Genomic DNA, 27,977 nt, shown 5'->3' with positions numbered 1-27,977 from the left:
TATTTAAGGCGCCCGCAATGCTCAAACTTCCACTCAATTCGAAATGTTTTCATCCGAGCTGGACGTGTTTTCGGTGCTCCGCTTAAAGTAACAAAAAGTGCCCAAATCGCCGGGAGAACATGTTACATTAACGCCGATACGGTTTCTGCATAGCAAACGGATACTACGCTATATAATTCGCAATCCAAATCGGTGTACAGAGCGAACGCGCGAAACAAAATCAACGCCTGTAAAAATCGAAGCCAAATCGAAACAATAACAAATGGGCTACAGTGCTTACCAAATAATCAAAGTTTAACACCGACCGAAACAAAAACCGGTGAAAAGTTAGCAAAGTGATCGAAAAAGATCTGAAAAGGTCATAAAAAGAAGAAAGTTAATGGTTTAGTGTGTGCGTTTGGTTGATAAATCGGTAAAAATCGTTTCTTTTGTTTTTGTTGTGGTCTCCATTCGCAGAGCTTATGCAAATGTGGTAAGACACCGTGGAACTTACACATATTTTTTTGTTTTGCTCGACTCCAACTGCCTAGCAACTCGAAAAAGGGCGCTAAAAAAAGTGAAGGTCTTCGTCGGTTAACATATTCGAGATTTTCAAATAACAAGTGTGAAGAGCAAACAAACAAGAAGATACCACATTTGATTTTCCATTCTGATTTCCCATGTTCTAGTTCTTTGTGTTTTTGTTTCCCCCTTCTTGTTTTTTCCCTGTTTGCTTTTGTTTGACTTTTCTGGCTACTTTTAATCGGCGCTGCTCTCTCGCTCTGTCCCTTTCACACACCATGTATTTTCAGCTGTTGATCTATTTTTAATTTCATTAACGTACTGCAAGTTTTTTAGATCCATTGCTACGCGTTATCTGTGTCAATTAGTTTGAGGAATTAGCGCAGGAACAAAAAAACGTCAAATCAGCGTAAATAACTTTCATTTATTTACATTTCGGTGAGGAGATAAGCCGCTGAGTGGTTCACCCCTTTCATTTAACAAGTATTTTCTTTTGCCCCGATAACGCCGTTGACCCAGTAGCTTTCAAAGCCAGATTAGTCATGGTCACGGATAAGAAGCCACAAAATGACCCATAAACTGAAGTGGGAATTCAGTTTTTATTTTCTAATATTCTATGTTTTTTAAACTTATACTAACATACCCACTGCAGTTGTCTAACACACAAATATTAATGAGTGCGGGTAAACAACTGGGGCTCAGTGTTATCAGTCCTGAGCGTGCAGTCTTTGAACATATGGCAAAAGGCCCACGACCTACTGTTTTGTTGTTTAGGGGAATGCAGCTCTTGGCGTTTGCTAACACTTAAAGTAAAGAGCGGTAGTCAGGTGATACGGGTATCAATTATGATCAGGAAATTGTTTGTTCTGTACTTGCTCAAATTAAAATATTTAAAATATAGCACGCGAGCTGAAATACATGAAACAGAAATCTTATAAAGTGGGTCATTATGATTTGTAAAATTATTTCTAGTATTACAAAACAATTACAATTAGAACTACAGCTTCTCTGATTGTTTTCTTATTTCGAAATTATGGATTGCATCCCATTTGTGATTAGCTTTTGGCTTCCTTGTTGTTTTCCCATATTTATTTATTTGCAATCAATAAATGACGCATTTCATTCCGTGGGACCCACGACTTTCGCTTGTCTAGACCCATCGTATTATCACGGCTTGGGAATATATATGTATTTGTTGTCTCAATGAAACACTAATTCCAGATGCTACTGATGACTTCATGAATATTTTTAAAAATTACTTATGCATACTATTCATTTTTGTATTTGATTTGCGATCAGATCAATGAAACTGAACTTTGATTTTAAAGTGTTTTCTCCAGGTCTTTCTAATGGAATTAAATTCGTTCAGTTGTTTAAACAACCTTTTGTTTTGATTTGCGGCTATTCGCCTTTGAGTTGGTTTACGAAACAATTTCAATAAAATTTTAACGATGAAAACTCTGAGAAATACACAAATTAAGGCATTCAACTTGGATGCGATATACGAAGGAGAACCACATTGACTAATTGCCAACGAGTGAAGAAAAAACCTTTAGTTCACTATCATTAGTTCTCATATCATTCATCAGAGTAGCTTTTTTGATTACTTCTTGGCTGCAGAGTGGACGGAAATGTTGTTGCAATTAGTTTATGTTGCCTTGTGCAACCTCGGAAAAGTTCTCCACCAACTGTTTCAGTGTCAGTGCCTAAAAGTCGTTACCACCGAGCACCATCCACCCGCCGCCATCAGCAATATTTGGCACGAGGAAAATTTCACTTTTATTGTGGAGAGCCAACCAACCGAGCGACAACAGACCAGTTACATCTACCCACTTCTATATGCTATATCCCATATATACTATACTATACCCGTACACATGTGTACGAGGAGGATAGGTATCACTTTTGGTTGGGCGACCGAGGGAGTAGGTTTTTGGGGAACCACATTTATAAAACTGCAACAGCTGCAGTTATTTTTCAGCTTGTTTTGTTTGTCGCTCGTCGATGCCACTGCTATTTTTCTTTTGTGCTCACTCGGTCCTTGTACCTTATTCGTCCCGTCTCCATCTCCGTCTCTTAACATATTTGGCTTTCGATTTTTGCATAGAACTCGTTGAGAAAAAACAATCTACGTGGGTTATATTGAAACGCCATATGGAAGAAATGATTCACATTCGATTTAATGCCTGAAAAATGGTGTCCAATTCCAGTGAAGCGTAAAGATGTGCATCATCGAATGCGCAAAACAAAAGAGATTTTTATGGCTGATAAACTTAATAAAAAATGCCTTATCCTGGGTAATAAAAAAGAGCTTAATTGACTTTAAAAGTGAAAAAGACTCGTATTTTAAAAACTCTTCTTTGCCAACCACGTCAAAGACACAACTTGGTCTACTTTCTGTCTTATCCTTAGTAGTTCCCTCATCTTTCCGGTTTTACTGGCCACCACCTACAGGTAAAAGGATGCATTTTCATGAAGCGATAGGCAGCAGCTGTTATTGTTTCCTCTTCCTACCTTCCTACCTGTTCTTGGCCTTTGCCCCGTCGTGGCCTTTTTTGAACCGAAATACTTCAACAAAATGCTGCCGCCAGAGGCAAGCGAGAAAAAAATAATATAAAGCAAACGAATTCCTTAACATTTTGTGCGTTGTTGCGTCATCGCTAGCACACGGAACTGTAATGGTACATACATATATATACTATATGCCGGCCAAACACAAAGTCACATATTTATAAGCGTCTATTTAGGTACAATAAAACACAACTCTCACACTGTTTGAGTCTGGTTTGGAATTTAGTCATCTGCCGGTCGCGACCACAGAACTTGTTTTCGATTTAGCTTTATTTCAACGTTTAGATCACATACCAACAACATATTTTAGAATATATTCTATGCATGAGTTTCCACGTTTTCAGTTTTATTTAGCTGTCACCCCTTCTAGACGCCTTAATTAAATTTTAGTTTTATCGCAGACAGTTTTATTTCTCTCAAAAGCAAAATTAATTTTTGCTTATCGTCGCGTTGTGGGTGTGGGGTCTGCAATCAGAAAATAAAATAAATATTCGTCTGTATTGGCACACAGACTTATTCAGATATATCGTTGGATAGTTCTCGGTATCGGGTATATGTAGATGATTCCTAGCTGGTTGACTTCTCATGCGTGAATGTTTTTGTTTCGGGTTTATTTTGCAATGTTCTGAAGGCCGTGAGAGTGCGACTGAATCTGGGTTTAGTGTTTTCATTGAGTTTTCTTCTCAATTATCGTTCACTATATACTGAAGTCTTCATATTCGATCTTGAATTCCTTTTTACAAAGTGTGCAACGACGCGTATGGCTGCTTTTGGCCACGCTTCGCTGCCAGTCAGGAATTTATTATAAAGAACATTTTTCTCCATCATATTTTAGATAAGCAAAGAAGCCAGAATTGCTTGAAGCGTAGTGCAGTGTTTTGATAGCCAAGATAGAGACAGTCAAGATGTTAGTAGTAATTAAATTCTTTTATAAAATGATTTATTAAATATTTTTTTGCCTGGCTCACAAAATATGTCAATGTCGAAATACGGAAGTTTTTGCAAAGAACTTAATTCTCTGCTTTAACATAGTAAACATATATCAACTTGAAAACAACAAAATGCAAGCGTGATTATTTTCTAAATAAATAAATATCATTTGAAAAACTTTGACTAACCCAAAACTTTTAAACAGAGTTGTTAGATAACTTTTGTCGTCATCAAACAAGCCCCACCTCCAAGAAAATGTAGTTTCCCCGCACTTGGGACATAACCTGTTGACTCAACGATATCCCTGAAGTCAAGTTGAGTCAACTATTTGGAAGCATGTTAATGTCGGGCCATAATCCTTAGGACCGCCTGTCAGGACGACACTCATTTGACAGCCTGCCCCCCGTTTCTTCCCCCGATAGTCCGAAGAAAAGTGTCTGGAAAAAACTGTTGCGTGTTTCTCTGAGGGATTGTGGAATGGAATGAAGGTTGGCCAAACTATTCCGTCGATGTATGATGATGAATGAGGGAAATATTACATTTTTCTGGCTTTAATGGTGCTTTCAACTGAAAGGATTCTCCTTTTTTTCGGATAATGAAATTAGCAAGTGAAAGGTAAGGACAACTGTCATAAAACGACGAAAAAAAGACTTTTACGACAGGCCAAACGAAATGAAATGGAAAGGAAATGGATGTGCCAAAGGATAAAGTCGTGACCAGTCCATTACCATTTTGCGACATTTGTCACTATTAATGTCGCGTTAGCTGGTCGCGACAATTTTCAGGGCGGAGTAATTGCACACACGTCGTCGAGTGTACGTGCTCCGCGGGCTTTGGCCTTTCAAATAGATTAACAAAAAGGGAATAGGTATAAAAAATATAAACCCGTGAAATAAACCGTGAAAAACGGACCCGTAACTAACTGCTTCTGTCCTTTGGCCCGAATGCATCAGCGAAATTGTTTGTTAATGGACAACATGGCAGGCAGGAGCAATGCCTGTGCTCCTCCCCATCGTTTTAGACACACGGCACACATGGCGGATGTGTAATATGCTCTGACAGGTCAAACAGTGAGGCGCGCTGCACATTTTATGATATTTGCACTCTATGGAGTATCCACAGGCCGCACCGCCTACTTGCCCCATGCCACCTCCTGCCACTTTGTAGTCGATGCTCTTGTGCACAGCTGGTGGCAGTTAACCATGGGCTAAAATCAATAAATGAAGAGTCAAATTAAGTTGTTTGCCCAAAAACTTAGATTTTAAGGGAATGTGCTCAAGGGTTTTTAAGTAAGATGCTTCACTTCTAAGCAGTTTTGTACACTTTAGTTGAGTAAGCATACAATATGTAATTTAAACTTTTTGGTAGAAACCTATAAAAATAAAAAATGCATAGATTTCGGTGCGTTCTAAATATTGAAACTATGCAGATAATACATTTTAAAGTGTTGTTTTATATGACTGTATAGTTATTTTTAGAAAAACTTTTAGTTTTTATTAGCTCAACAAATTAATTTAAATCTGGCTGTTGGCAAACGCATTTTTATTTTCAAAATTCGTATTTATTAACTAAGAGACTGAGAGTAGTTCCACGGTGGGAGCGGTTTTGGGGGCTCGGTCGCCAAGATAAATGTAGGCCAAGACCAGAGACGAATATGCATTTCGGCCGTTCCGCCCCCATTGCTCCTTCTTCTGCTCCTGCCTCCCGCCTCCCGTTCCTTCCTTGGCCATCCACTGTCACTTTGAGTGAAACGAAGGCGTTGGCCACAGCTTGTTGGCCCATTAGCTCACTCTGTCTGCCCTTCGCCATAAATACGAGTACGAGTACGAGTGCGAGTGTGTCTGAATGTGCATGGGGATGGGGTCGCAACCACTTTGAAATTAATTTCCCTTGTGAAATTTACGTATACGTAATTGTAAGAACTGCCCTTTCCCTTGCCCTGAATAAAAGAGCGAGGAAAGCGCTGCAAGTGACCCAAATCTTCCGCAGATGGCGATGAAACTGCACACTGTGCATATGAAATTAACGATTCCATTTGGATTTATCGCGCATTAACCATAATTTGTGTGATTCAATTAACCCTTGTTGATTAATGCGGGCTGGAATGATACTCGAAAAGTATTTAATTCGGCTTGTCATTCTCAATGAATTATATTCTGACCTTTTACTATTGACTGCTGGCGGTTCTTTAATTAAATTTCTTAACAGAAAAATTATATAAACTCTGTACCTTTTAGAGGGGAAATGCAATCCTTTCAGGTTTAAGGTTATAAACAAGGACTCACTTCAAGCAAAACATTGCAGAGCTCTTGGCAAGTAAAACTATATTCTGCCGACTTCTTCCGCAATTTTTAGTTTCCTTTTAGCTCTCCGTAGTAAAATGGCATGTGAAGCTCTTCGCTTTTTGGCCTTTTATGAGCGCGCTTACTTGTCAAACGCACACGAAGAATGTCAAATGAAATTTTTTCATTATATTCGCTACTCCCTCGTTTCAGAATAAGTATTGCGTGTTTTTAAGTAATTATGCTTTGATTCTCGGATAGCTTTTCTTTTAAAGCTCTTGCCTGGCAACAAGGGGTTAACAATTGTGACATTGACAGTCTTCAAACTAAGTGACGTCATCATTCGAAAACTGGAACCAGAATCAAAATCGTGTGACATGCACCCCATGTGATATACTCGTATATGTGTTTATAGCAACAATTGCAGGAAAAAAGTTTAAAAACAAAAACTGGGAGAGGTCTCCGAGCCACCACAATAATTCTCAGATTACGGGGGTTTTAAAAAAGAACTAAACCTCAAACAGGAAAGCGGACACTAAAAATAGAGCAAGTTGGAAAAGGGGGGAGCAAAAAGAAAAGCTCAAGCCACTCGCGTTGGACATTTGTAATTAATGGTAAATTAATGGCCCACAGACACGCGGCAAGGGAGGCTAAAAACCGACTAACTGGACAGAGATTAGGTGACTTTGTCAACGCTTTTCCGACTTTTCCGATTTTTCTGTTTCGCAATTGCACTTAGGAAAATAGAATTGCAAATGTTATTGCAAGAGTTGTCTGCCAACGCCCAGACAAAGTTCAAGTGGCTGGCAGACTTGGCAATGAGGCTGCGCTAATGAATCCCAGGGGGTTGGGAGGCGGTCCCCAAGACGAGGAGGATGAAGGTCGCACCGAGTGCGAGATGATAGCAGACTTGCAATTGAGTTCCTCGCTTGCAGCTCAATTTCGTTATTCATGTAAGCCGCTTAAGATAAGACATTGACTCTGAGTTGTTCAGGAACTTTAAGAAAGCTGTAATGCTAAGGTTGGACTTAAACTTAAGATTTAATGTGGAAGAAAAAGAAAAAAAATATTTTTTAGGCAGTACTACATCTTCTAATTCATTAGATCTGGTTATTTATCACATAACATGGAATTTTAAAATAATAATAGTTTTTAACATTTAACTACATATGAATTATTTCGTTTCCTACGAATTCAACAACAATTTTACTGCCTTGTGATTTATATTTAAGAACTATCTAAAATCCCGTATACGCCACATGGGTATCACTCCAAGACAATTGCAACCAGCTGTCTAAGTTTCATGCAAAACAAATTTTAATGTTTGTTTTTAAGTGCCAAAACATGCATTTCACATGCATTAACCAAGTAAAACAATGGACAACATTGAGGTTCTCCACTCCGACAGCGGCATTGGAGTGTCCATTGCAATATGTGTGCCAAGATAACCCAATAATAGCACATACAAATTCTACTTATGTCTGATATTCTTCCTCTGATGGGGCAAATGGAAAGACAATAAACATTTGGATCCGAATGAAAATGGAATTTCAAATCGAAATTGAAACAGAAATCGGGAGCACAATATGTGGCAGCAACAGGCAGAAGAAACAAGGCACCCCTATATCATTTATATCATGGCGAACGGACAACAGCAGCTGGCCCCTCGATTGGCATATAGATATCTGCAGATCCGTATACATTATAACGCTTATATTATAATGCCAAACAGCAGCAGAAGCTCAGCAATCAGCGATGCGTGCATGGCAAATGAATTAGTAGCGAATAACACGCTGGTTAAAGTCCCCTCCACCTCGCCTCGCATTTCGTATTCATTGTCATTGCGGGTTGGTGGTCCCCAAAAAGGGGGTGTGTGCTTTGGAATGCCCTTAGGCCCATAATCAAGCCACAAAGCATAGGAGCAACACGTGTCTCATTCGATTCTGATGGAACGATGCGACGTGCCGCTCTTTTCCCGCGCGTGGAGGCGAAAAGAGTTCTGATTATTGGCTTACCCCGTTTTGGTATTTCCCAACAGTGGGTCCAAAATAACAATATCCAATTTAATTTCAATACATATTTAAACTAAATTTAACATTTTAAATAATATTACATTTCTTAAGATGGCAGACTCAGTTTAAGTACATTAAAAATAATACATATTCTTTAAGAAAACAATATGCGGCTAAAGAACCTTTAACTTTATATTTTTTGAGAAATACTTAAACTATGATTCATGAACTTTGCTCACTCAATAGATACTGACTTATACCTTGTTGTTGTTTCATCTTTGTGCCATTATGTTTTTGCTATAAACATCCTTATCTGTGTGTGGAACGCAAACTTTTTGCTGTGATTGTGCATTAAACTCCCATGTAGACGGACGCACTTCCATCAGCATTATTGTGCCATTAGACATCTGCTCAGACAGGAATTCCCGGCATCCCCTCATCGCCTTGCCACAAGCTACCAGCATTTATTTTGCTAAAATAGTAGAGTGCTTTTTTTTTGTTTTTTATATGCCTACTACTAGTTTTTATCGCCATTAGGGGGCTCTCCCGCCTCGTTGTTGTAGTTCCATCATTTTTTTTTTTCATGTCTGGTTGAATCTGTTTGTTTGCCCAAAGGCGGCGAGGGGTGGTGGGTGGTCGGTGGTGTGTGGGGTTAGGTGTGGCACCACTTCAGGTTTGTCGGCTCGGTGGCTCAACTGTCAGACCCTCTCTTTTTTTTTTTTTTTTTTGGATTTTCCTCCTCTCTTATTAGCCGACATTATGTCGGAAATATTTGCGTTTTAGGCGTGGGCGGCTTCTCTTTTCCCCGTCGAATTCTCACTCTGTGTTGCTTTCTTTGTTTGCTCCATTGTTGTTCTGGTTAACCCAGCCAAAAAAAAAATGAAGAATTAAAAAGTTTTGTACATGCCGAATTACGTCATGGTTCTCGATCTTTTTTTTTTTTCCATTCACTAATGTGTGCAAAATTAGCAGTGTTGCTGATGTTTTTTCTCGTTTTTTGCATTTTTTGTATTTTGCACTTGTGCCATTGAGTATGTGAGGCATCAGGTCAGGAATTCATGCTACTTGTCGATGTTATTTAATAGATCGGATGTGGCTGCCCGAATCTTAAAATAAACATTCGAATAAAAGCTTCAACAAAAACCCTATGACAAATTTTAATGATAAGGCTTTAAATAGACCCCAAAAAAAGAATACGAAAAAAATATTTTATCAGCTCTTGTTGAAATAGAAGAATAGAAAAAAATAACTTCAGTTTAAATCATATTCTATTTGTTTTCTAAAAGGGATTATGCTTGCCTTAAACAACAATTCTTTAACTTCTTCATTTTAAAATACCTTATTCGCGTTTCGCATTCTGCTTGTCTTTCTTTGTCTTCAACAGTTTCTGCCCCATTAGTTTAAAGCGTATTCGAATAAATGCCACATTATGTGCCATTGAATGTCAATTACACATTTATCCATAAGCCATCTTGTCGGTGGCCCCCACTTCCTCTACTTGGGTTACTCCTTAAAGACCGGGCTGCGTGGCCACTCCTCGCACCCTTTGCAGCTGGGAAATGTGCGGAAAAGCGGAAGTGGAAAATTGAAACTAACCCAACCCAACGAAGGATAGCGTGCGACTACCGACTGCCACGCCCACTTCTTAGCACGGTCTTGATTTTATTTCGGTTGTTTTTTTTTCGCCAGTCTTAATTAAAAGTGTGTCAATGTTTGTATCCGTAAATTAGTTGGGTTTCTCTTAAGTCCGCTTTATTAAGGACCATAAAACTTGCCCTTCTTAAAGTGTTAGCAACAGGGCCTCCGGGTCTGCTTAAGCTGCAATTTAATTCGTATTTGTTTCCCCTTTTGTTTCAGCTGCTCTGCGCTGCTTGTGGCAACAAATTGCACTCGAAGCTGAGGCTTTTATGAATGCTACTGGGTCGGAGTGGGAGTCTGAGTCCGGAGAGGCATCTGGAGGAGAACAGGGGCGGGAGCATCAATCGAAATGGTCTTCAGCTATGCGTGCATGGTGCTCCAGCGCATCGTGGTGCCAGCGGTCCTGGTACTCGGTAAGTAATTGGTTTAACATACAAAATACTTTGAATTTTGGTTTAAAAATAATATGAGAAAGTCAAAATAATGTGCAGCTTGCAATACAGAAACAAAACAAATTTCAGACAATTTTCTTAAAGTTTGTGGGGTTAAACCAAAATAGCAAAAGGGGTTTTACTATTTCATCTGATTATTTCATCTGATTGTTTTATTTAACAATTTTAGCTGCGCTGATGCGACCAGTGGGCATATCCTTTGTGTACCTGCTGATGTTCTTCATATCGCCCTTTGTACCGCTGGCCACAAGACGCAACTTCAAAGGATCTGTGACCGCCTTCTTCATCATCCTGCTGGCGTTGAGTACTCTAGTGCTCTTGGGTCACATAACGCTCCAGATTCTAGCAGTAAGCCTCACGCTGCCAATCTACAACTGTTCGTTCAGTGAGCGATTGCTTAGGCACATTGGCTTCGTGAGCTTTATCGATCTACAGTGAGTATTTATCGGGTAACGAACCTTATATATATTAATTTATCAAATTATCTTTTCAGGCCATTTGCCATTATTGAGTGGCTGGTGCCCGAAGTGTTGGTTTTCGCCACTTCTTTAGGATCATATCTCACTGTAAAGCGAGTGGCTTCTCAGCCCGTTGGCGTCGAGCAGCTGGAAAATGGCGAAGTGGTGGATGGTCAGGCGGAAAACGCCCAACCTAATCAGCCACCTGCCGCAGATGCCAATGGTGGAGATGTGCAACAGGCCACGGCCACCACGCCACTGCAGCAGCAGCAGCAGCAGCTGAGGAAGCGCGTCTCCATGATCAGCCAGCACATCCACTTCGAGGGATTGATCAAGATCGGTAAGGGGATGAAGCCATACCACAAGATTTTGCAATCTCCTTTAACCTAATTTTAAAGAAAATCGGTTCTTAGTGACCTAGAAACCATTTAAACTGTTTGATTCTGAACATTAAACTTACATTAACTTAAACCCTTTCAAATCTATAAATTACCCATAACAATGCTCTATGGTTTTAAACCAAACTATATAATATTGTTCACTAAAAGTAAAGAGCTTTAAATAATTCTCTTTAGAAATATTTCAAGGAGTTAGTTTAAAACCCACTAAATTAAGAGATTATCGGAACACCATTGGGACTGAGATATGTTTCAATCAAAACTAATGAATCGCCTCCCCATCGACAGCTCCTCTGTTCTGCCTGGCCACGCTGTTCTTCGCGGCGGTGCTGCGTCCCTCGGTGCCGGGTGGATTCTACTTTCTCATCTTCCTGCTGGCCGGCACCTACTGGGCAACCTGCCAGACGCTGCAACGGTGCGTGCCCCATCAGCGCATCAGCGCCATCAATTTCTGACTCGTTCCATTGTATTCTCGCACCTTTTTCCGCAGGGGCTTCGCGTTGTTGCTGCGCTGCGTGATGGTCGTCCTCGTGCTGCACTCCCTGTCCATTGTGTCCTACCAGACGCCCTGGATGCAGAGCCACCTCAATCACACCACCCTGACAGCTCGGTACGTAAAAGGGGGGTAAAGGGGGCTTTCTGTGCTGCAAATCATCTGACTTTTATCCATCTCTGGCCATCAGCTTGATTGGACTGGAGCCGCTCATTGAATCCTATTGCTCGCCGGATATTCGAGTCTTTCTGTACAATAATAAGCTGTCCCTGGACTCGTACCTCAATCCGTTTGCCCTGTTCTTTGCCTACTTCGCTCTGGCCCTGACTACCAAGCATCTCATTAAGCCACGGGTAAGTTTCAATTACTGGAAATTAAAGTTCTTTAGTTTCCTAGGGGCTCTAACTCTCGCTTAGACTGGCTTAGAGAAACTTTATGGGGTAGTGTACCCTAAGTACAGACACATATCAATAAGACTGAAAACCATTATTGTAATTTAAAACAAAATTTAGGTATAACTAAAGCTTACTTTTATATATTTAACTGTAAGGTTCATTGAATATTGAATAACAATTTAATTGAGAAAACATTAGCTATTTTCAGTCTTATTAAAGCCTAGCATTATTTAAAAACATAGTTTTATCTGCTCTATATTTCTGCTCTTCTTCTGCTGCCATTTGCATCCGGATAAACCACTTCGATTTCTAAACTAACACAACAACTTCTGCACGCCTACAATAAACCATAAACAAACATCCTTAACACCTAACAACAAAATGTCACTAACACAAAACAATCGAACACCAAACACCTGAACACCTCAACATCCAACCGCTGGGCCACAAATTCCTAGCTGGAATCGAAGCCCGCCACCGCATTTGGGCAGCAGCTAGATTGCAACAGCAGCAGCATCAACAACACCGGCAACAAGGTCAACCGCCAGCTATCGCTGCTCACCTCGCAAACATCGCGGGGTCGTCGGGATGGGTCGAATCCTGGCGGAGGTGGTGGCACCATCACCACCACCACCACCACCACCACCGCAACCACCAACGCCACCACATCGACCGCAATCCGCAACCAGCGCTTGAGTGTAAGCGAGCGAATGGATTGGGATTAGGGTTTTCAGTTCGATCTGGGTTTGCCTCCTGAATGATGCAGTCTTTTTTGGGGATTTCTAGTGTGCACAAAGAAGAATTGAATGGGTGTATTAGAGCCAGGGAAAGCCAGGAAGAGGAGACAGGGAGCAAATTCCCAATAAGCCGGCTTTGGCTTATGGCCGGGAAAATATAAGCCATTAACATCCATCAGTTAGATGATGGAGAACCTATTTTGCCTTACATTTTGTTTGCTTTATTCTTCTTTAATGCTTTTCGGGGTTTATTTAGCTGAAAATATAAATTTGTCTTCATATTTGAAACGACTTAAAATAATTATTTACTATGCAGTATTTCTGTTCGATTAAATATGGGATATTATAGTTATTTTAGGGCATACATGTCTGCAAAAACACTATACACAATTAGTGAACCCAACTAAAATCCAATTAAATGTTTGTCTGTGCTTTTAACGATTAACCCCGAAAAACTTCTTCGAAATGAAGGCCATTTGTGTGTGCTTTTGCTGAAATATGACCACTTTCCTTTGCGACTTTTCTTGCCATTTTCCTTTACGTATGTTTGGTTTTCTTTTGATTTTTGTTTATGCTCTCTCTTTTATTACTTCCGCTTTAGGTTTCTTTGCGCCGTGATCAGCGTGCAACGTTGAATGAACCGACTGAGACGACGCCTGTACGTAAACTAACTCCTCTTTGCGCCAAATACTGTGTATCTTCCTCCCAGCCTAACCCCAAATCAATCATTAGAGTAGCCTGTACAGCCCTTCTCCGCTTTTGTCTTTCTGTGTATCATTTGGTTTTTGGCTTTTCCAACCTTTCCCATTTGTCGATGTAAAAATGTTCTCGTCTAACATCTCTAGCGCTCTATAGTATGTACTAACCTCCCCAGTAATCGCCTCCAAGTCATGAGAAATCCTAACCAAAATTCAAACAAAACATGATACTAACCGCGTAAGTGTGTGTGTAAATGCGTGTGTGTGTGTTCTGGGCCAAAGAGCACCGCCGAAAGCGATTTAAAATAGTTTGCAACTCTCACCCGGATAGTAACCAAACCGACATTCTAACCCGTAGTTGCCCTAGAACTCTAGTCCTCTTTGTATGTACATATTTAAATTAGTAAGCTGAACTCTCTCTACTTTATGTCTGCTTCGGTGGCTTAAACTCTCGGCTAATTAATCTTATAACTTTATGAACAGTTGGTGCGACAGAGCACGCGAAAAGCTAGAACACCCCAACCGGTGGAGAGTGGATCCTCGGTGGCGCCCAGTGCGATTCAGCGGGGCAATGACATCCAGATGGACTCCATGGAACAGCGATCGGAGCAGGAGAACACCACCACCTCGATTCTGGATCAGATATCGTATGGTTTCGTCAGCGTCGGAGGTTTCATCTATCAGAACAGTTATATATTCACAAATATTCTGATGATGGTAAGTTTGCAAAATAATATATTATTACTATTCAAAAATCAATTCAACAAAGGTGCTTAGGTTCAAGAATTGTGTTAATAAATTGTATTAATATTGTTATTTTATTTCTAGGCTTGGTCCATAGTCTATCACAGTTGGCTGACTTTTATCCTGCTGCTTTGGGCCAATGTGCTTTGGATGATTCCCAATCAGCGGAAGGCCATGATGCGGTCTAGTCCGTTTATTGTTCTCTATGCTGAGGCACTTTTGGTGGCACAATATATATACGGCATGGATCTGAACAACAACGAACTTCCCACAAAGGTTTCCGTAAGGCTGCGTCACTTAAATCCAGAATTCAATTTAATTAGCTCAAGTACTTGCAGACGGCGGGCATTAACCTTCAGCAAATTGGCTTCGAGCGACCCATCGAGAACCAAATGCGTCCGTGTGTGCCGCTGATCGTGAAGACGGCCTTTGTCTTGATGTTTTGGGTGACATCACGGCAGTTCTTCAAGGAGAAACGCGATCGGCGGAGGGACAGCACCCTGGCGGATATCATTGCGCCACTGCAGATCACCGTGGGATCGGCTGGATCGAGCTACCTCATCAACGACGGCAAGAAGACCTCAAAGTTCCTAAAGAAGGCCGGCGATGTGATCAAGAATCTGCTGGTTCGCCTGTGGATCTGGCTACTGGTGCTGGTGATTTTCCTCTGCGCAATCACCGGCGAGAATATGACCGGATTCCGCATCTGCTACATGGCCCTGTTCCTATTCTTCTTGCTGGTCTTTCAATCGTCGTCCAAGGCCTGGGTTAAGATCATGTACGGCTTCTGGCTGTTCCTGATCTTCTACGCCATGTCCATACTCATATTGATCTATACATATCAATTTGATAAGTTCGATACGTACTGGAATGACTATCTCAATGTGTCCAAGACGCTGTAAGGGATTATTTAACATACTATATTAGATCCTCTTGCTAATCAGGATTTATAATTTCCAGGCAAAACGACATTGGCCTTAAGCGCTATCAGACGAAGGATCTGTTCCTACACTTGGTCTCACCCACGATAATTGTGATCCTGACTGTGATTCAAGTGCACTACTTCCACAAGCGCTTCATCGCCTCGTTGCAACAGCAACCGGCGACTGGCGGTTCGGTACAGCAGAAGCCCACGGAGACAACTGCCTTGGAACCGGCGCCATCGAAGCGTCGTGGTAGCGCCGCTTCACTGCGTCGATCCCAGGGTCCCTCGGCGGAGGCTGCACCCGGAGCCACCACCGATTTCGAGACATCTGTGCGGGATTTGGTGCGAATTTCGTTCCGCAAAATCAAGAACAAATCGGAATACATCTTCAAGAACTTCAAGGACGTCTTCTGGCGCTTCCTGGAGCTGCACATCATGAAGGCGGTTTACATTGCAGCCTTCATCTGCAGCGTCAGCGAAGTCTGCGTCCTGCACATTGTCTTCGTGGGCTTCTGTGTGCTGGGCGCCACATCGCGCAAGGCCATCCAGGTGGTGATCAGCCGGCTCATCTCGTTCATTGTTACCATTATAGTGCTTTCGAAAATGATTTATCAGATTGAGTACCTTAGTCACTCGCAGTACAATGTGGTTTGTGTAAGTCATTATTTTACAATTTGATAAATGTTATTTCTTGTTTAATTAATCTATAATTATTTTTTAAGTCGGACAATCGGACAGCCAACAATGCCGAATGGATTGGCTTGACCAAAGCCGATAAAGTAACCGGCGGACTGATGAGTCTGCTGCGCACCTACATCATCTACATGGTTATTGTGACCATGCATGCAGTGATTACCCTACGCCAGCTTCAAATGCGGGTCAAGATTGGTGCCTTGAATGCCCCACCCACCAAGCTGTTGTTCCCCCATATTATTCGAGCTGATGCCGAAAAGGATTTGGTTGGACTGGTCAAGTACCTCCTCAACTTTGGCTTCTACAAGTTTGGCATTGAGATATCGCTGATAGCTTTGGTATCCACCATCACATATCGCCAGGATATTGTGGCTGTGGCCTATGCTCTTTGGTTGGTGGTGCTCCTGCTTCTCAGAAGATCACAGTGTGCCAAAATCTGGGGCATTTTCCAGGTGTTCTTTGCCATCTCCATATTGACGCAGTACATTGTGCTGGTTGGTTTGCCGCCAAGTTCGTGTTTGGGTAAAATATTAAACTAATTTTTTTGTTAGATTTTATTTTTAAATAACTCTGTTATGTTTCTTGCAGTTTATCCTTGGGATGAGGGTCCCTTTGGAGAGGGTATTCAACGCTGGACAATGCTGCCGGGAGCTCTGCACTTCAACCACGTGCCCAAGCTGATCTTCGACTTCATTGTCTTGATCATCCTCAATCGCCAGAAGAGCATTTTCTGCATTGAACAGCGTTATGCGAGCAATGATGATTATCCTGGGGGCAGCAACCGCAGTGTGATCGCGGATATTGCCCAACTGGGTCGCGTTCCCTTCGACAATCCCACCCACGATTTCTGTTCCTACATAAGAAACTACTCGGATATCCTGAAGAACGGAGTGCTGTGCGGCTTTTACTGGTTCACCTTGGCGGTGGTTTTCCTCGCAGGAACCAATATTGCGGATCTGCTTGCGCTGGGTTACCTGATCGGTGCCTTTATATTCCTGTGGCAGGGATCTGACTTCTATCTGCGACCCATCCACACCATAATTTGCCGCTGGAAGTGGCTGCTGGCCTTCAATGTGGCGAATATACTCATCAAGACGACCTTCCAGATGGCTGGTTGTTTGTTCATGACGCAACTCACCACCGATTGCTGTTGGCTGGTGCACATGTTGGGCATCACCTGCACGAGTAATGCGCCCAAGGAGCAAATAATGCTGCCCGAGGACACTGTTTTGGTGCTTGCACCTGGCGAATGTCCTAAGATTACACATCAGGTGGTCTTGTTGTGGGACACAATATGCTTTGCCTTCATCATCTTCCAGCTGCGCATCTTCAAGTCGCACTACTTCTGTCATATTATCACGGATACTAAAGCAAATAATATCCTGGCCTCAAGGTGGGTTTATTATTTAATTTATTTATCAATTTGTTTACTATTTAAATATATTTTATATCACAGAGGAGCCGACATCATTGAGAGCCTGCGGCATAAGCAGATTGCCCATCGTCACGACCACGAAAAGCAGGTGCTGCACAAGATTAAGCGGAAGATGGAGCGCATTCGTGCCACACAGCAGAAGATGCTGCGACCCCTGGACAAACAGACCCACTTCGATGGTAAGTTATCGTGCGATTCTTTCGAGGATTTCATCATCCTCCCCATTCTGGCGCTTTTTGCATTTCTTTCGTACTTCGCGTCGCGTTTTTTGCAATTTCCCTTTTTGTATTTTGAACGTTGGAAATTGTCGCGTGTGTTTTTGTACATTAATCCTTGGCTTCCTGAAGGGCAACGCACGCCCACGGAGCAGGCCATGTCGGAGGTGGCGCCTCTGGCCCACAACATCAGCTTTACCTCCTGCCAGGGATCTGGTTATCTGACCCCCGATGAGCACAGCTCCGCCAGCTCGGCCACTTCGTCGCCGGCGAGGGCTTCGATCCTCTCCAGCAGTGGCAGCAGTGTGGAGAGCGTGGACAGTGCAGATGCTGCTGTGATTATTGAACCGGAGATTAATGTGATGCCCTGTGAGGATATGGCGGACTATGTGGATGTGCAGTCGGTCAGCGAGGAGGAAGCAACGGTGGCACTACCCAGAAAGCAAGTGGAACCAACAGAAATCCAAGAAAAGGATAGTGCATTAAAGAGAATGGATCCCTCGAAAGCCACAACTCCCAGTACGGATGCCTTGTCCACTCTCCTTACCGAGGGATTTTTGGAACCGAAGAGGATCTCCCTGGGATTGGCTTCATCCGAGCTCAGTGCACCGGTTGGCATGCAAACCTTGGCTCCTCCTTTGGCTGCCTATGCCACAGCCATGGCTTCCAGTGCCCCCAGCTCAGTGCTGTCCACCAATCTGACTCCGAATCTTCGCCGGGAACATCGCCACCAGTCGTCAACCAATGCTGCTGTTTCCTGGAACGAAACAGTGTCCATCAAGCGTTCACCCATGAAAAAGCAAATGGTAAAGTGGGATTATCAGGGATGCAAATCGTTTTAAATTATTTAATTTGTTTTTTTCCATAAGTAAAATATATTAAATTTAATTAATCAGTGCCAGTACATAAATTGTATATTTTTTTGGTTATCAAAGTTATATAATTTATTTTGAATTGTCCAAATACGGTTTGCATCCCTGAGAAAACCTTCCTGCCAAATATTTTATGTGTCGACCACCCTAAACAGTCGGCGGATACGGAGGAGTTGGTGACCATGCGCCACAAGCTGCTGCATCGTCGTCACCAGAGCATGGGCAATGCCAGCTACTCCCTGGACGATCCCTCCCAGTCGCAGCGGAAACGTCTGTCCAGTAATTTATCCGGAGCGAGGGACGAAACAGCTCTACGATCCGCCCAGAGACCACATAGCTGGGGACCCGTGGGTACGGCCTCCTACATGGAGTCGCTGATGTGCGCCTTCTACGAACCTACACTGCTGCATGGACCATGTATTGGATGACTCTTTACTCTCTAATAATAATTTTGCTAATTTTTAACGAAAACTCTGTACAAAAAAGACAAACTGTTCAATGTGCGTGCTCTCCAAGCAAATAAAATCGATTGGGGTCGTGTGTAGCAGACCCCAAGCAACTGATTCTCCGAGTCTGCCCTGTAAATAACACAAATCTAGATCTACTTTGCTCCCAATTACTTCTTTATCGGTGAATGAAGGCGCAATCAGAGTGCCTGAGCGCATCTACAAGTGTATTATAAATCTCCTTCGATCTTGATGTGATTTCTAGAATCAGTTTTCTTAAGCTTCGGGGGGTTTACTCATGTTGTAAATCAAGATTTTTGATCTGCATGAAGAATTTGTAATACTTTTCTAAATTTTCTCCAAAGCTTTTTATAATATTTTCAATAAAGTGTCTCTTTTATTTTTTTAAAAACGTTATGAAATCTAGTTTTATAATATTTCATTTTATTTACCAACTCAACTCGGATCCTTTTGCTATAAGCATATTGAATGCCTTGGGATCGGTTCAGAAATATACAATTTACAACATCTCAAACTTCGGCGAGCCGTTGATAGAGTTATTTATATCTTAATTTCGATTAAAACAAAACGTCTAAATTGTGTTCGCTTCTTAAATTTTTATTTTTTGGTTTTGATTTTGTATTTGTATTTGATTATTTTTTAGAACATGGTTATCCACTTCCTGCACCAACAGTACGCAGAAGGAAGGAAATTAAATTACACCCACATGGTAAAGTTTTTGTTTGTTGTGCCTTATTTGTTCGATATTAAGCTACCGCTATACTATATATAAAGATGCCCTTACCATGTATATAAACTATTCCCGATTAACTGCATGAAACTTTGTGTGTGCTGCTCTGTAAATTGAATGCGTAAAGAAAAGCCTTTCCCTCTAGCCACTCTTTACTAATATCCATCTGAATGTTGTTAACCACTATTATCGAACTTTATGATGGATGGATATGTTCTAATGGTGTTTTCTGGTGTAACCCCGTAGCTACTCGTGCTGGTGATTACTATATGTTCGAGGAGATGGACGATAAGTTTGAACTCGACTTGATACACGATGAGATTGACTTCCTGGAGGAGGAGAACATTACCGAAAGCGAAATGAAGATGCAGCGCCGCAAGACCCTCTACGATGTAAGTGTTCCAACATTAATTTTTGGGAATTATCTGAGATCATACCATGCTGCATGCCATCCTCGTCCGCATGACTTTTGAACCGTATTTAAATTCTTGTAAATTCCCAAAACAAAAAATATATCAAAAATTGCCCCGACTTGTGATCGAAGGTGTGGAAGGATCTGAACGATGCCGAGTATCGTCGGCACTTCTATATGCGCGAGCGTTCCTATGCCTCAGAGCCGGGCTCTCGTATTGCCCTGAAGTTGGACGACGAGAAGGACAAGGTGGCCCACGAACTGGGTCTGACCACCGACGACGATGAGGACGACGATACCATCGAGTGCGATCTGGGCATGCGCACCTCAACGCTGTCAGAGCCACTCGACTTCGGTCGTCGCAGCCAAACGCTGCTCGAGGTTGTGAGTCTGAACGAGCAGAAGTTCCTAAATATCTTGTCTTTAATTGGCGCACCTCCCGTTGATTTCACTTATTTTGCCCACGAGCTCAAGTTTTTCCAAATGCGCCCGCAATAACAACCTGCCGACCAGCAGTTGGGCGCACTCACCTCAAAATACTCGTATATTGTACAATAATCAACAACCAACAAACGATTTCTTGTATCTGCATAATGTATAAGCTTGGTTTTTCGTTAAATCGTGTAAATGTTTCAAGAAATCTCAACAAAGCAGGAATAAACTTATTTGTTGTATTATTTTGGCTTCATTAGAAATCCAAGGATGCTCCCTCCGGTGATTTCCCCTCCACCAGCAAGGGCATCTCCAAGGAGAGGGATGCGGCGGCCACGGCTTCCAGTTCGGCTAGTCCTGCACCCACACGGGATGTGGCTGATGTGCCAGTGATACCACCACCTTCTACTGGCTTGGGACGCGAGGCCACCTCCAAGGAAACTTCAGATAGCAAGTCCAAAATGGAGGTTGACAGCGGCGAGGTGACGGCCAAGGATTCGGATGAGGACTTTGACACCAATCCCATTATCAGACTGCTCGAGGGATTCTTGGTTACGCTGACCATAAGACTGAACCGCTTCTCGCGCAACTATCGCTTTGTGAATCGCATTTTAGCCGGCGAGAAAAAGACTCTCAAGGTAAGTTGAATAGCTATTCTAATATGTAATATGTAACTAATTATAATTGTTGTATATTTTTTTATAGGAATCCAGCTCGTTGAATCGCTTGGGTCTGTCCAGTGCCGCTGCCATGTTCCACTTCCTTAAGTCCAATCTCGAGAGGTATTTAGAAAGCGATTCTGGAAACAAGAATCCAGTGTGCGCCGCTTGCGTTAAATTTTAAATTAAGTTTTGATTTTTGGAAACTGGAAACCCGAGCGTCCCTAGAGTAGCGTGTTCTGGTCGCGTTACTATATCCTAGTTTTATTTGTACTTTACGTTTGTTCAAGAGTTGTGTTCGATTTCGATTCAATATTTATTTCGTATTCTTTTTCTTCTTATTTTTATTTGCATATCCGTTATACTTTTGTGTTTCGTGTATTTGAAACTCTGTACCTGCTTCCACAACATACTACTACTACTACTATTCTCGAAACCAACAACACACCTGCAACAATGTCTCACCACCTCACCTCCATCATTTGTGCCACCATGTCGTTGTTGTCGAACTTGATTGATCGATCGATGTTGCTGTTGCTGTTGCTGCTGCGGCTGCTGTTTTTCAAGCGATGAAAGTGATCCGCCCGCCTCCTCATCCACCCCGCGGCGGGTGGTGATCGCACCAACGAATGCCACCGAGCACACAGACCCCACCAGCACCACACTGAACACGAACACGACAACCACACCGCTCTCACCACAAGAACCACTGCAACCACCAACTTCGACCAGTACACCGCAGCAACAGCACGCTCGCGCTGCCGACGAAATCATCGAACTGCCTGTAGATACTGTCGATGCAGCTCCCCATAGGTAACAAAAGCCACCCAGAATCAATGGTTTTCAATGTGGGGATTGCAAGGGATATAAGACCACCTCTTTGGCAGAACCAAAACATGTTGTCTGCACATATTAAATTTCAATTTTAATTTCGATTCAAACTTAACATATATTGTTTAAAAAAAAATGACACTTTTAATATCGCGCAACTCAAATTATAGAAAACGAAAATGATTATGATGCACTAAGTTTAAAGCAAATTTTGAAAGCAAATTCACAATATATTTCTGCACACTTTCGGTCAAACTTTATTTACATCGAGTTTCATAGTATTTAATATATCAGAGGATATAAAATTACCCACATTTCATTTGGCTAGAGATAAATAAATTCAATGTGGTTATGTGTATGCTAAAAAAAAGAAAATCCAAATTGAACAAAAACAGATCCTTACTAATTTCTTTTTCTTACATTTTTCATCTCTCTGCGCGCATTTCGATCACCCGAACAATTTTTTGTTTTGTTAGAAAACAATCAATCAATTCATCGCCGCCAGCCAAGGGGTAAGTAGATCAAACCATTTTACAAATCTAAGCCTTAAATGAGATCAGTAAAAACAACTAACAACACAAGACACATCTCCATGTGTCTTATCCTAAGACTCTCAACCCAGAACTCTTAATACTTGAGCAATTTTCTCTATATCTGTAATCCTCATCTCAACTGCATTGTGACACCAATTCTCCCATTTCACTCCATTCCATTCCCGTTGTCATCCCATCCGTGCGCTGTGTGATCTATAAATCGTATATATAGCACGATGCTCAGTCGAAAATCGGACTGTGGCCTGCCTGAGATCCGAATTAAAGCGCCGTCCGTGGAGCGCGGTGCACAGTATTACCATAATCACCACAGCGGTGGCGGTGGCTCAGGATCCTTGAGCAAGCACTGGTCCTACGAACAGGTGGACAGGTACTGGTCCCGCCCACTAACTATGCGTATTGCCCACTACTACTAACCCCCTAGCCTATTGATGTGCCTATTAATGTGTTGGTGTCTTTCGGTTTGTGTTCGTAACGCTCTATAACTGTCTATAAGAGGGTGGGTCGATTTCTACAAATAAAACTTAAAAAGTAATACTTTACTATGGGTTACAAAAAGAGTTTTTCAATTTATTAAAGATAAAAATGTAAGGGGTATGAAATTGAGATTGATTTGCAAGTTATCTTATTCAATTAAGTCTTAAAGAACTATAAGAACTAAACCTTGCAAATATATTAAAATAGAAACCTCATTGATCGAATCTCTTTTTTTTATTTGAAAGAAGATAACAGATTAAGAATGAATGGTATAATAAAACCCACAATTTGTACTGCAAATCGACCCTCCTCAATCTATATCTCTGTATTTTTCAAGATCATTGCCATCCCTATTGTCACGATCATGGTCGAGCTTCATCATCTACTATAACATCTATCACGACTCTCTGTCTCTTCCCCTAAGTATCTTTTGGTAACTGTAATTGCATCTTTTTCTGTATTTGTATCCGTATCTCTGCCTCTCCACTAAGTTGTATTCGATGCTATGATTTAAACCTATCTCTATGCGTTCTTTGCTAGTATGTACCGTTGTCTGGCTTCGATTAACCCTAGTTTAAACCTAGTTTTTGGTACCACCCGAGTTCCACACGATGCACTCGCATGTAGACTGTGGAGCATGCAGCGCACACATTCCTAAAAAGAACAGCACCCGGCATGTCAAGTTGATAGATTCCACAAATCAGTGAGAGGATGATCCATTATCTAATATTGTTTCATGTGATCTTGCAGCGCGGGTGAGTTTAATCTGGAGGAGGAGAACTTCGCCCAGCGGGATCATCATATCATTGTGGAGGTGCTGATCTCCTCGTGGTATGCTTTGTTGGCCAACACGGATCTCATTTGCTACATTGTGGTGTTCATCAATCAGGTAAGGGATTGCAATAATAATTTTCTTTTGTTGTATTTAATTTATTGTTGATTTTCTAGGTGGTCAATGCCAGTCTCATCTCGCTGCCGCTACCCATCATGGTATTTTTGTGGGGCACCTTGTCCCTGCCACGTCCCACTAAAACCTTTTGGGTCACCCTGATCGCCTACACCCAGGCCATTGTCCTGATCAAGTGCATCTTCCAGTTCAAGCTGATCTGGTCCAACTACCACCAACTGCCCAACCAACCGCTGGCCCCAGCTAAAATCTTCGGTGTGGAGAACAAAGCCCAATATGCGATTTATGATCTGATTCTACTGCTGGTACTGTTCCTGCATCGCTATCTGCTTAAGTCGCAGGGCCTGTGGAAGTCGGGCTACAAGGACACGGATAACCAATTTACCAAACCCACCGCTAGCATGTAAGTTCGAGAGTTCTTAAGGAGGTATTTTCTTAATAACTTATGTACATATTTCCATTTCAGTGATGATCGCGATGATAGCGACAATCTATCGCAACCCGATTCCCGCCAGCTTAACGACGATGCTGCTCAGAAGATGAGCCTCCAAGTCAGTCAGGCTTCTCTACCAGGATCGCCTGAATACAGCAAGAGTGGCATCAATCAGCTAGAGTAAGTGCTCCACTGGAAGATAAAGAAATGTTTATTTAATGTAACTACTTTCCTTGCAGACGGACCAAGTACACCTCGTCGCTGTACAAGTTCTTCTTTAGTCTTGTCCACAAATCCCGCCTAGCCACAGATGTTTATGCCCTGATGTTCCTCTGCGATTTTGTAAACTTCTTTGTGCTGCTTTTTGGTTTCACTGCATTTGGAGTGAGTAAAACTAATGTTTAGATATATTATAAAGAGACTTACTAATTTGACAATCTCTACATTTCAGACTCAACAAACGGAAAGCGATGAGGGCGTTCAGACTTATCTGGCGGAGAACAAAGTGCCCATACCTTTCCTCATCATGTTACTGGTTCAGTTCCTGCTCATCGTTATAGATCGAGCCTTGTATCTGCGCAAAGCCCTGGTGAACAAGATCATCTTCCACTTCCTCTCGGTCATTGGAATACACATCTGGATGTTCTTCGTGGTGCCGGCTGTTACGGAGCGTACTTTCAATTCCCTGGCACCGCCAATCATTTTCTACGTGATCAAGTGTTTCTACATGCTGCTCAGCTCCTATCAAATCAAGTCCGGTTATCCCAAGCGCATTCTGGGCAACTTCTTCACCAAGGGCTTCTCGATGGTCAACATGATTGCATTCAAGGTGTACATGCAAATTCCATTCCTTTACGAGCTGCGAACGATTTTGGATTGGGTTTGCATCGACAGCACAATGACCATCTTCGACTGGCTGAAAATGGAGGACATATTCTCGAATATTTACCTGATTCGCTGCACCCGGCAGTCGGAGACCGATTTTCCCGCCATGAGGGCCCAAAAGAAGGCCTCACTTTCCAAGCTGATCATGGGTGGCACCGTTGTCCTGCTGATTGTGATTTGTATCTGGGGACCACTGTGCCTGTTTGCCCTCGGAAATGCTGTGGGCACCTCCAACGTACCCTATCATGTGTCGCTGTCAATACGAATTGGACCCTATGACCCGATCTACACCACGAACAACTACGATAGTATATTCGAAATCAATTCCGAGATGTACTCCCAGATGACTAAGGCATACATAAATGAGAAACAGGCTCTAACCTTTATTACCGGTTATGATGCAACGGATGTGGCGGCGGTTAGACTAGCAGGAAACTCGCCATCTCTTTGGAACATAGCACCGCCAGATAGGCAGCGGTTGTTAAATGATTTGAGAAATAGTAAGATATTTTCTTGTTCTTAATTTTACAAATTGTAATATATTTTTAAATATTTTTGTTTTAGACCACACATTAAAGGCGCGCTTTTCCTATTCCCTCACGCGAAAGGCTCCGGCCAAGGGATTAAAAGAAAATGTGGGCGATGAACATGCCATATCCCTGGACGAATCCTTCGAGGGACGTGCCGCTCTTATCCATATGCTTAGCGAGACTCACGACGTGGAACCAATTCACAGCAATACCACTACAAATGGAACCATTCCCGAAGTTGAGGAAGTGGTAGTGATACCGGGCATGATCCCCAAGTTCATCAAGGTTCTCAATTCGGGAGATGCCGCTGTGGTTAGTGTGCTGAGCGAAAAGCACCACGAGTACCGTCCGCTGGTCATCAAAATGCATCGAGACAACGAAACCAATGGCTTGTGGTGGGAGATTCGAGACTACTGCAACGATTCCTTCTACAACGAAACGCTGTCAAAGTTTGCCTACAGCAATTGCACTTCAGGCATTGTGATGTACACGTTCAACGACAAGAAGTTCCCATCGACGTTCAGTTTCCTCACAGCCGGAGGGTGAGTTATCAAAGGGTTATTAAGTATTTAAAGTGTAAACTTAAACTTGTTTCCTTGTAGCATCATTGGTTTATACACCACCTTTGTGTTATTGGCCTCACGTTTTATGAAGTCATTTATTGGCGGTCAGAATCGAAAGATTATGTTCGAAGATCTGCCATATGTGGACAGAGTGCTGCAACTGTGTCTGGATATTTATCTGGTAATTATAAATAACCTTCGGTCGAATTTGGCTTGATACTGATTCCCCATTTGCATTCTTGTAGGTACGCGAGGCTTTGGAGTTCGCCCTGGAGGAGGATCTGTTTGCCAAATTACTCTTCTTGTACAGATCGCCTGAGACGCTAATCAAGTGGACCCGTCCCAAGGAGGAGTACGTGGACGATGACGGCGACACCGACTCGATTCCCAGCCGAATGAGTGTCCGCCGACCCGAGCAGCTGCAGCAGCAGCAACCACAATAACATAGGCTTAATCCAAACGCTTAAGTAAGGTAGAGTTCGTTTACGTATTTAGTACGTATTGCGTTATCCGTAGGTTTCATAGTCTTTTTTAAACATTTTTATATTCGAAGGAAGTGAACACAAAAGTACACATCACCCATTTATACAGTCGTTCGATCTTTTGTCAAAAGTACTGCCCCTGTGTGAAACTGTGTGCTTAGTCCTAAGTAAGCGAAAAGTGTTGCTATTTGTTAGTTTAAACATATGAAAATACTAGTGAATTGTAATTGCCTAAAACATGCAAAACATTTATTTAAGTTTATTCTAAATAAGTGTATAAAGCGAAGATTAAGTACGGAAATACTAATAATAATAACGATAAAACTCATATTCAGGGAATCTAGCATTTTACAGAAAACGTAAATATAACAACTAACCTAAAGCAACCGAGTTATTAATGATAACTTTAGAGCCTAGATAATAATCATGTTTTATATTTATACAAAAAAAAAATATCATGTAATATTAACCATAATGTAATGCTTCGAATCGCATACATTTCTATGCTATTTGCCTGTGTGTGCCCTTTACAAAACTGATTAAAGATATTATGTATATGTTATACTGTTTGTTATAGAACTAAATCAATATGTTGCAAATATATAGAGCGTTGACTTTAGTTATAGGCATATCACGTAACATATTTTTGTATTGAATGCAAATATCATTTGCTTGAGCAACTATTTTCTAGGCGAATTCATATCAAAATTAAATACGTATTTTGCTACAGTGCAACTAAGCTTATATCTCCCATTTGCAATCTCTTAAATTAGTGAACGCCAACTAACTCTGTATGTTCTACTTTATAAATATCAAATGAACTAAAATGAATAAATGTAAATTATTAATAAATTTTTGTACCAAGAAACGAACAACCTTAAACGTGAATACATTATGTAACTATTTTTTAGCGTTTAATTTTTCAAAGTAAGCTTAATATCTACATGAAATACTTACGAACTAATAAAAGAATCGAAATTTATTGTCATAAATTCTACGCAATTTTTTATTTCGGAAGCCGTGAGCTGTTTTATGACATCCAATATTAAAATAATTTATTCTTAAAGCTTCGAGGATATAAAAACTTGACTTGCCGAAATATGAATTTTTATCTGAATTCATTTAAACCGAACTAAAGTAGAAAAAAGACAAAGCCCTCGGCATGTGGA

At 41.7% G+C, this 27,977-nt stretch overlaps 1 protein-coding gene across 10 annotated transcripts; it reads left to right on the top strand.

Moving 5' to 3' along the window:
* Positions 1 to 42: 42 nt before the first annotated feature.
* Positions 43 to 27,800, top strand: LOC108092686 (piezo-type mechanosensitive ion channel component). 10 transcript variants are annotated; one of them, XM_017192383.2, is made up of 31 exons: positions 43 to 472; positions 10,154 to 10,347; positions 10,556 to 10,820; positions 10,880 to 11,184; positions 11,531 to 11,657; positions 11,733 to 11,852; positions 11,926 to 12,088; positions 14,049 to 14,282; positions 14,394 to 14,591; positions 14,648 to 15,207; positions 15,270 to 15,888; positions 15,957 to 16,449; positions 16,516 to 17,320; positions 17,384 to 17,541; positions 17,710 to 18,383; positions 18,605 to 18,866; positions 19,893 to 20,038; positions 20,191 to 20,442; positions 20,751 to 21,128; positions 21,196 to 21,272; positions 21,717 to 21,962; positions 22,457 to 22,492; positions 22,746 to 22,901; positions 23,759 to 23,897; positions 23,957 to 24,318; positions 24,382 to 24,528; positions 24,588 to 24,732; positions 24,800 to 25,733; positions 25,798 to 26,305; positions 26,366 to 26,507; positions 26,572 to 27,800. In XM_017192383.2, the coding sequence occupies exons 2-31, from the start codon at positions 10,284 to 10,286 to the stop codon at positions 26,767 to 26,769; spliced, it is 8,913 nt and encodes a 2,970-aa protein (XP_017047872.2). In that variant the 5' UTR covers positions 43 to 472; positions 10,154 to 10,283; the 3' UTR covers positions 26,770 to 27,800. The 10 variants fall into 10 exon arrangements, with proteins under 10 accessions (XP_017047872.2, XP_017047863.2, XP_017047862.2 ...); XM_017192374.2 differs by lacking the exons at positions 17,710 to 18,383; positions 18,605 to 18,866; positions 20,191 to 20,442 and adding exons at positions 12,589 to 12,828; positions 13,469 to 13,525; positions 19,560 to 19,625 and having other exon boundaries at positions 14,394 to 14,585; XM_017192373.2 differs by lacking the exons at positions 17,710 to 18,383; positions 18,605 to 18,866; positions 20,191 to 20,442 and adding exons at positions 12,589 to 12,828; positions 13,469 to 13,525; positions 19,560 to 19,625.
* The last annotated feature ends 177 nt before the right edge of the window (positions 27,801 to 27,977 follow it).

The sequence above is a fragment of the Drosophila ficusphila genome, unplaced genomic scaffold (genome assembly GCF_018152265.1).
Source record: "Drosophila ficusphila isolate 14025-0441.05 unplaced genomic scaffold, ASM1815226v1 contig_127, whole genome shotgun sequence".
Taxonomy (NCBI): Eukaryota; Metazoa; Arthropoda; class Insecta; order Diptera; family Drosophilidae; genus Drosophila; species Drosophila ficusphila.
The sequence above is the reverse complement of the archived record's forward strand: the minus strand, read 5'-3'. Positions and strand labels throughout refer to the sequence as shown.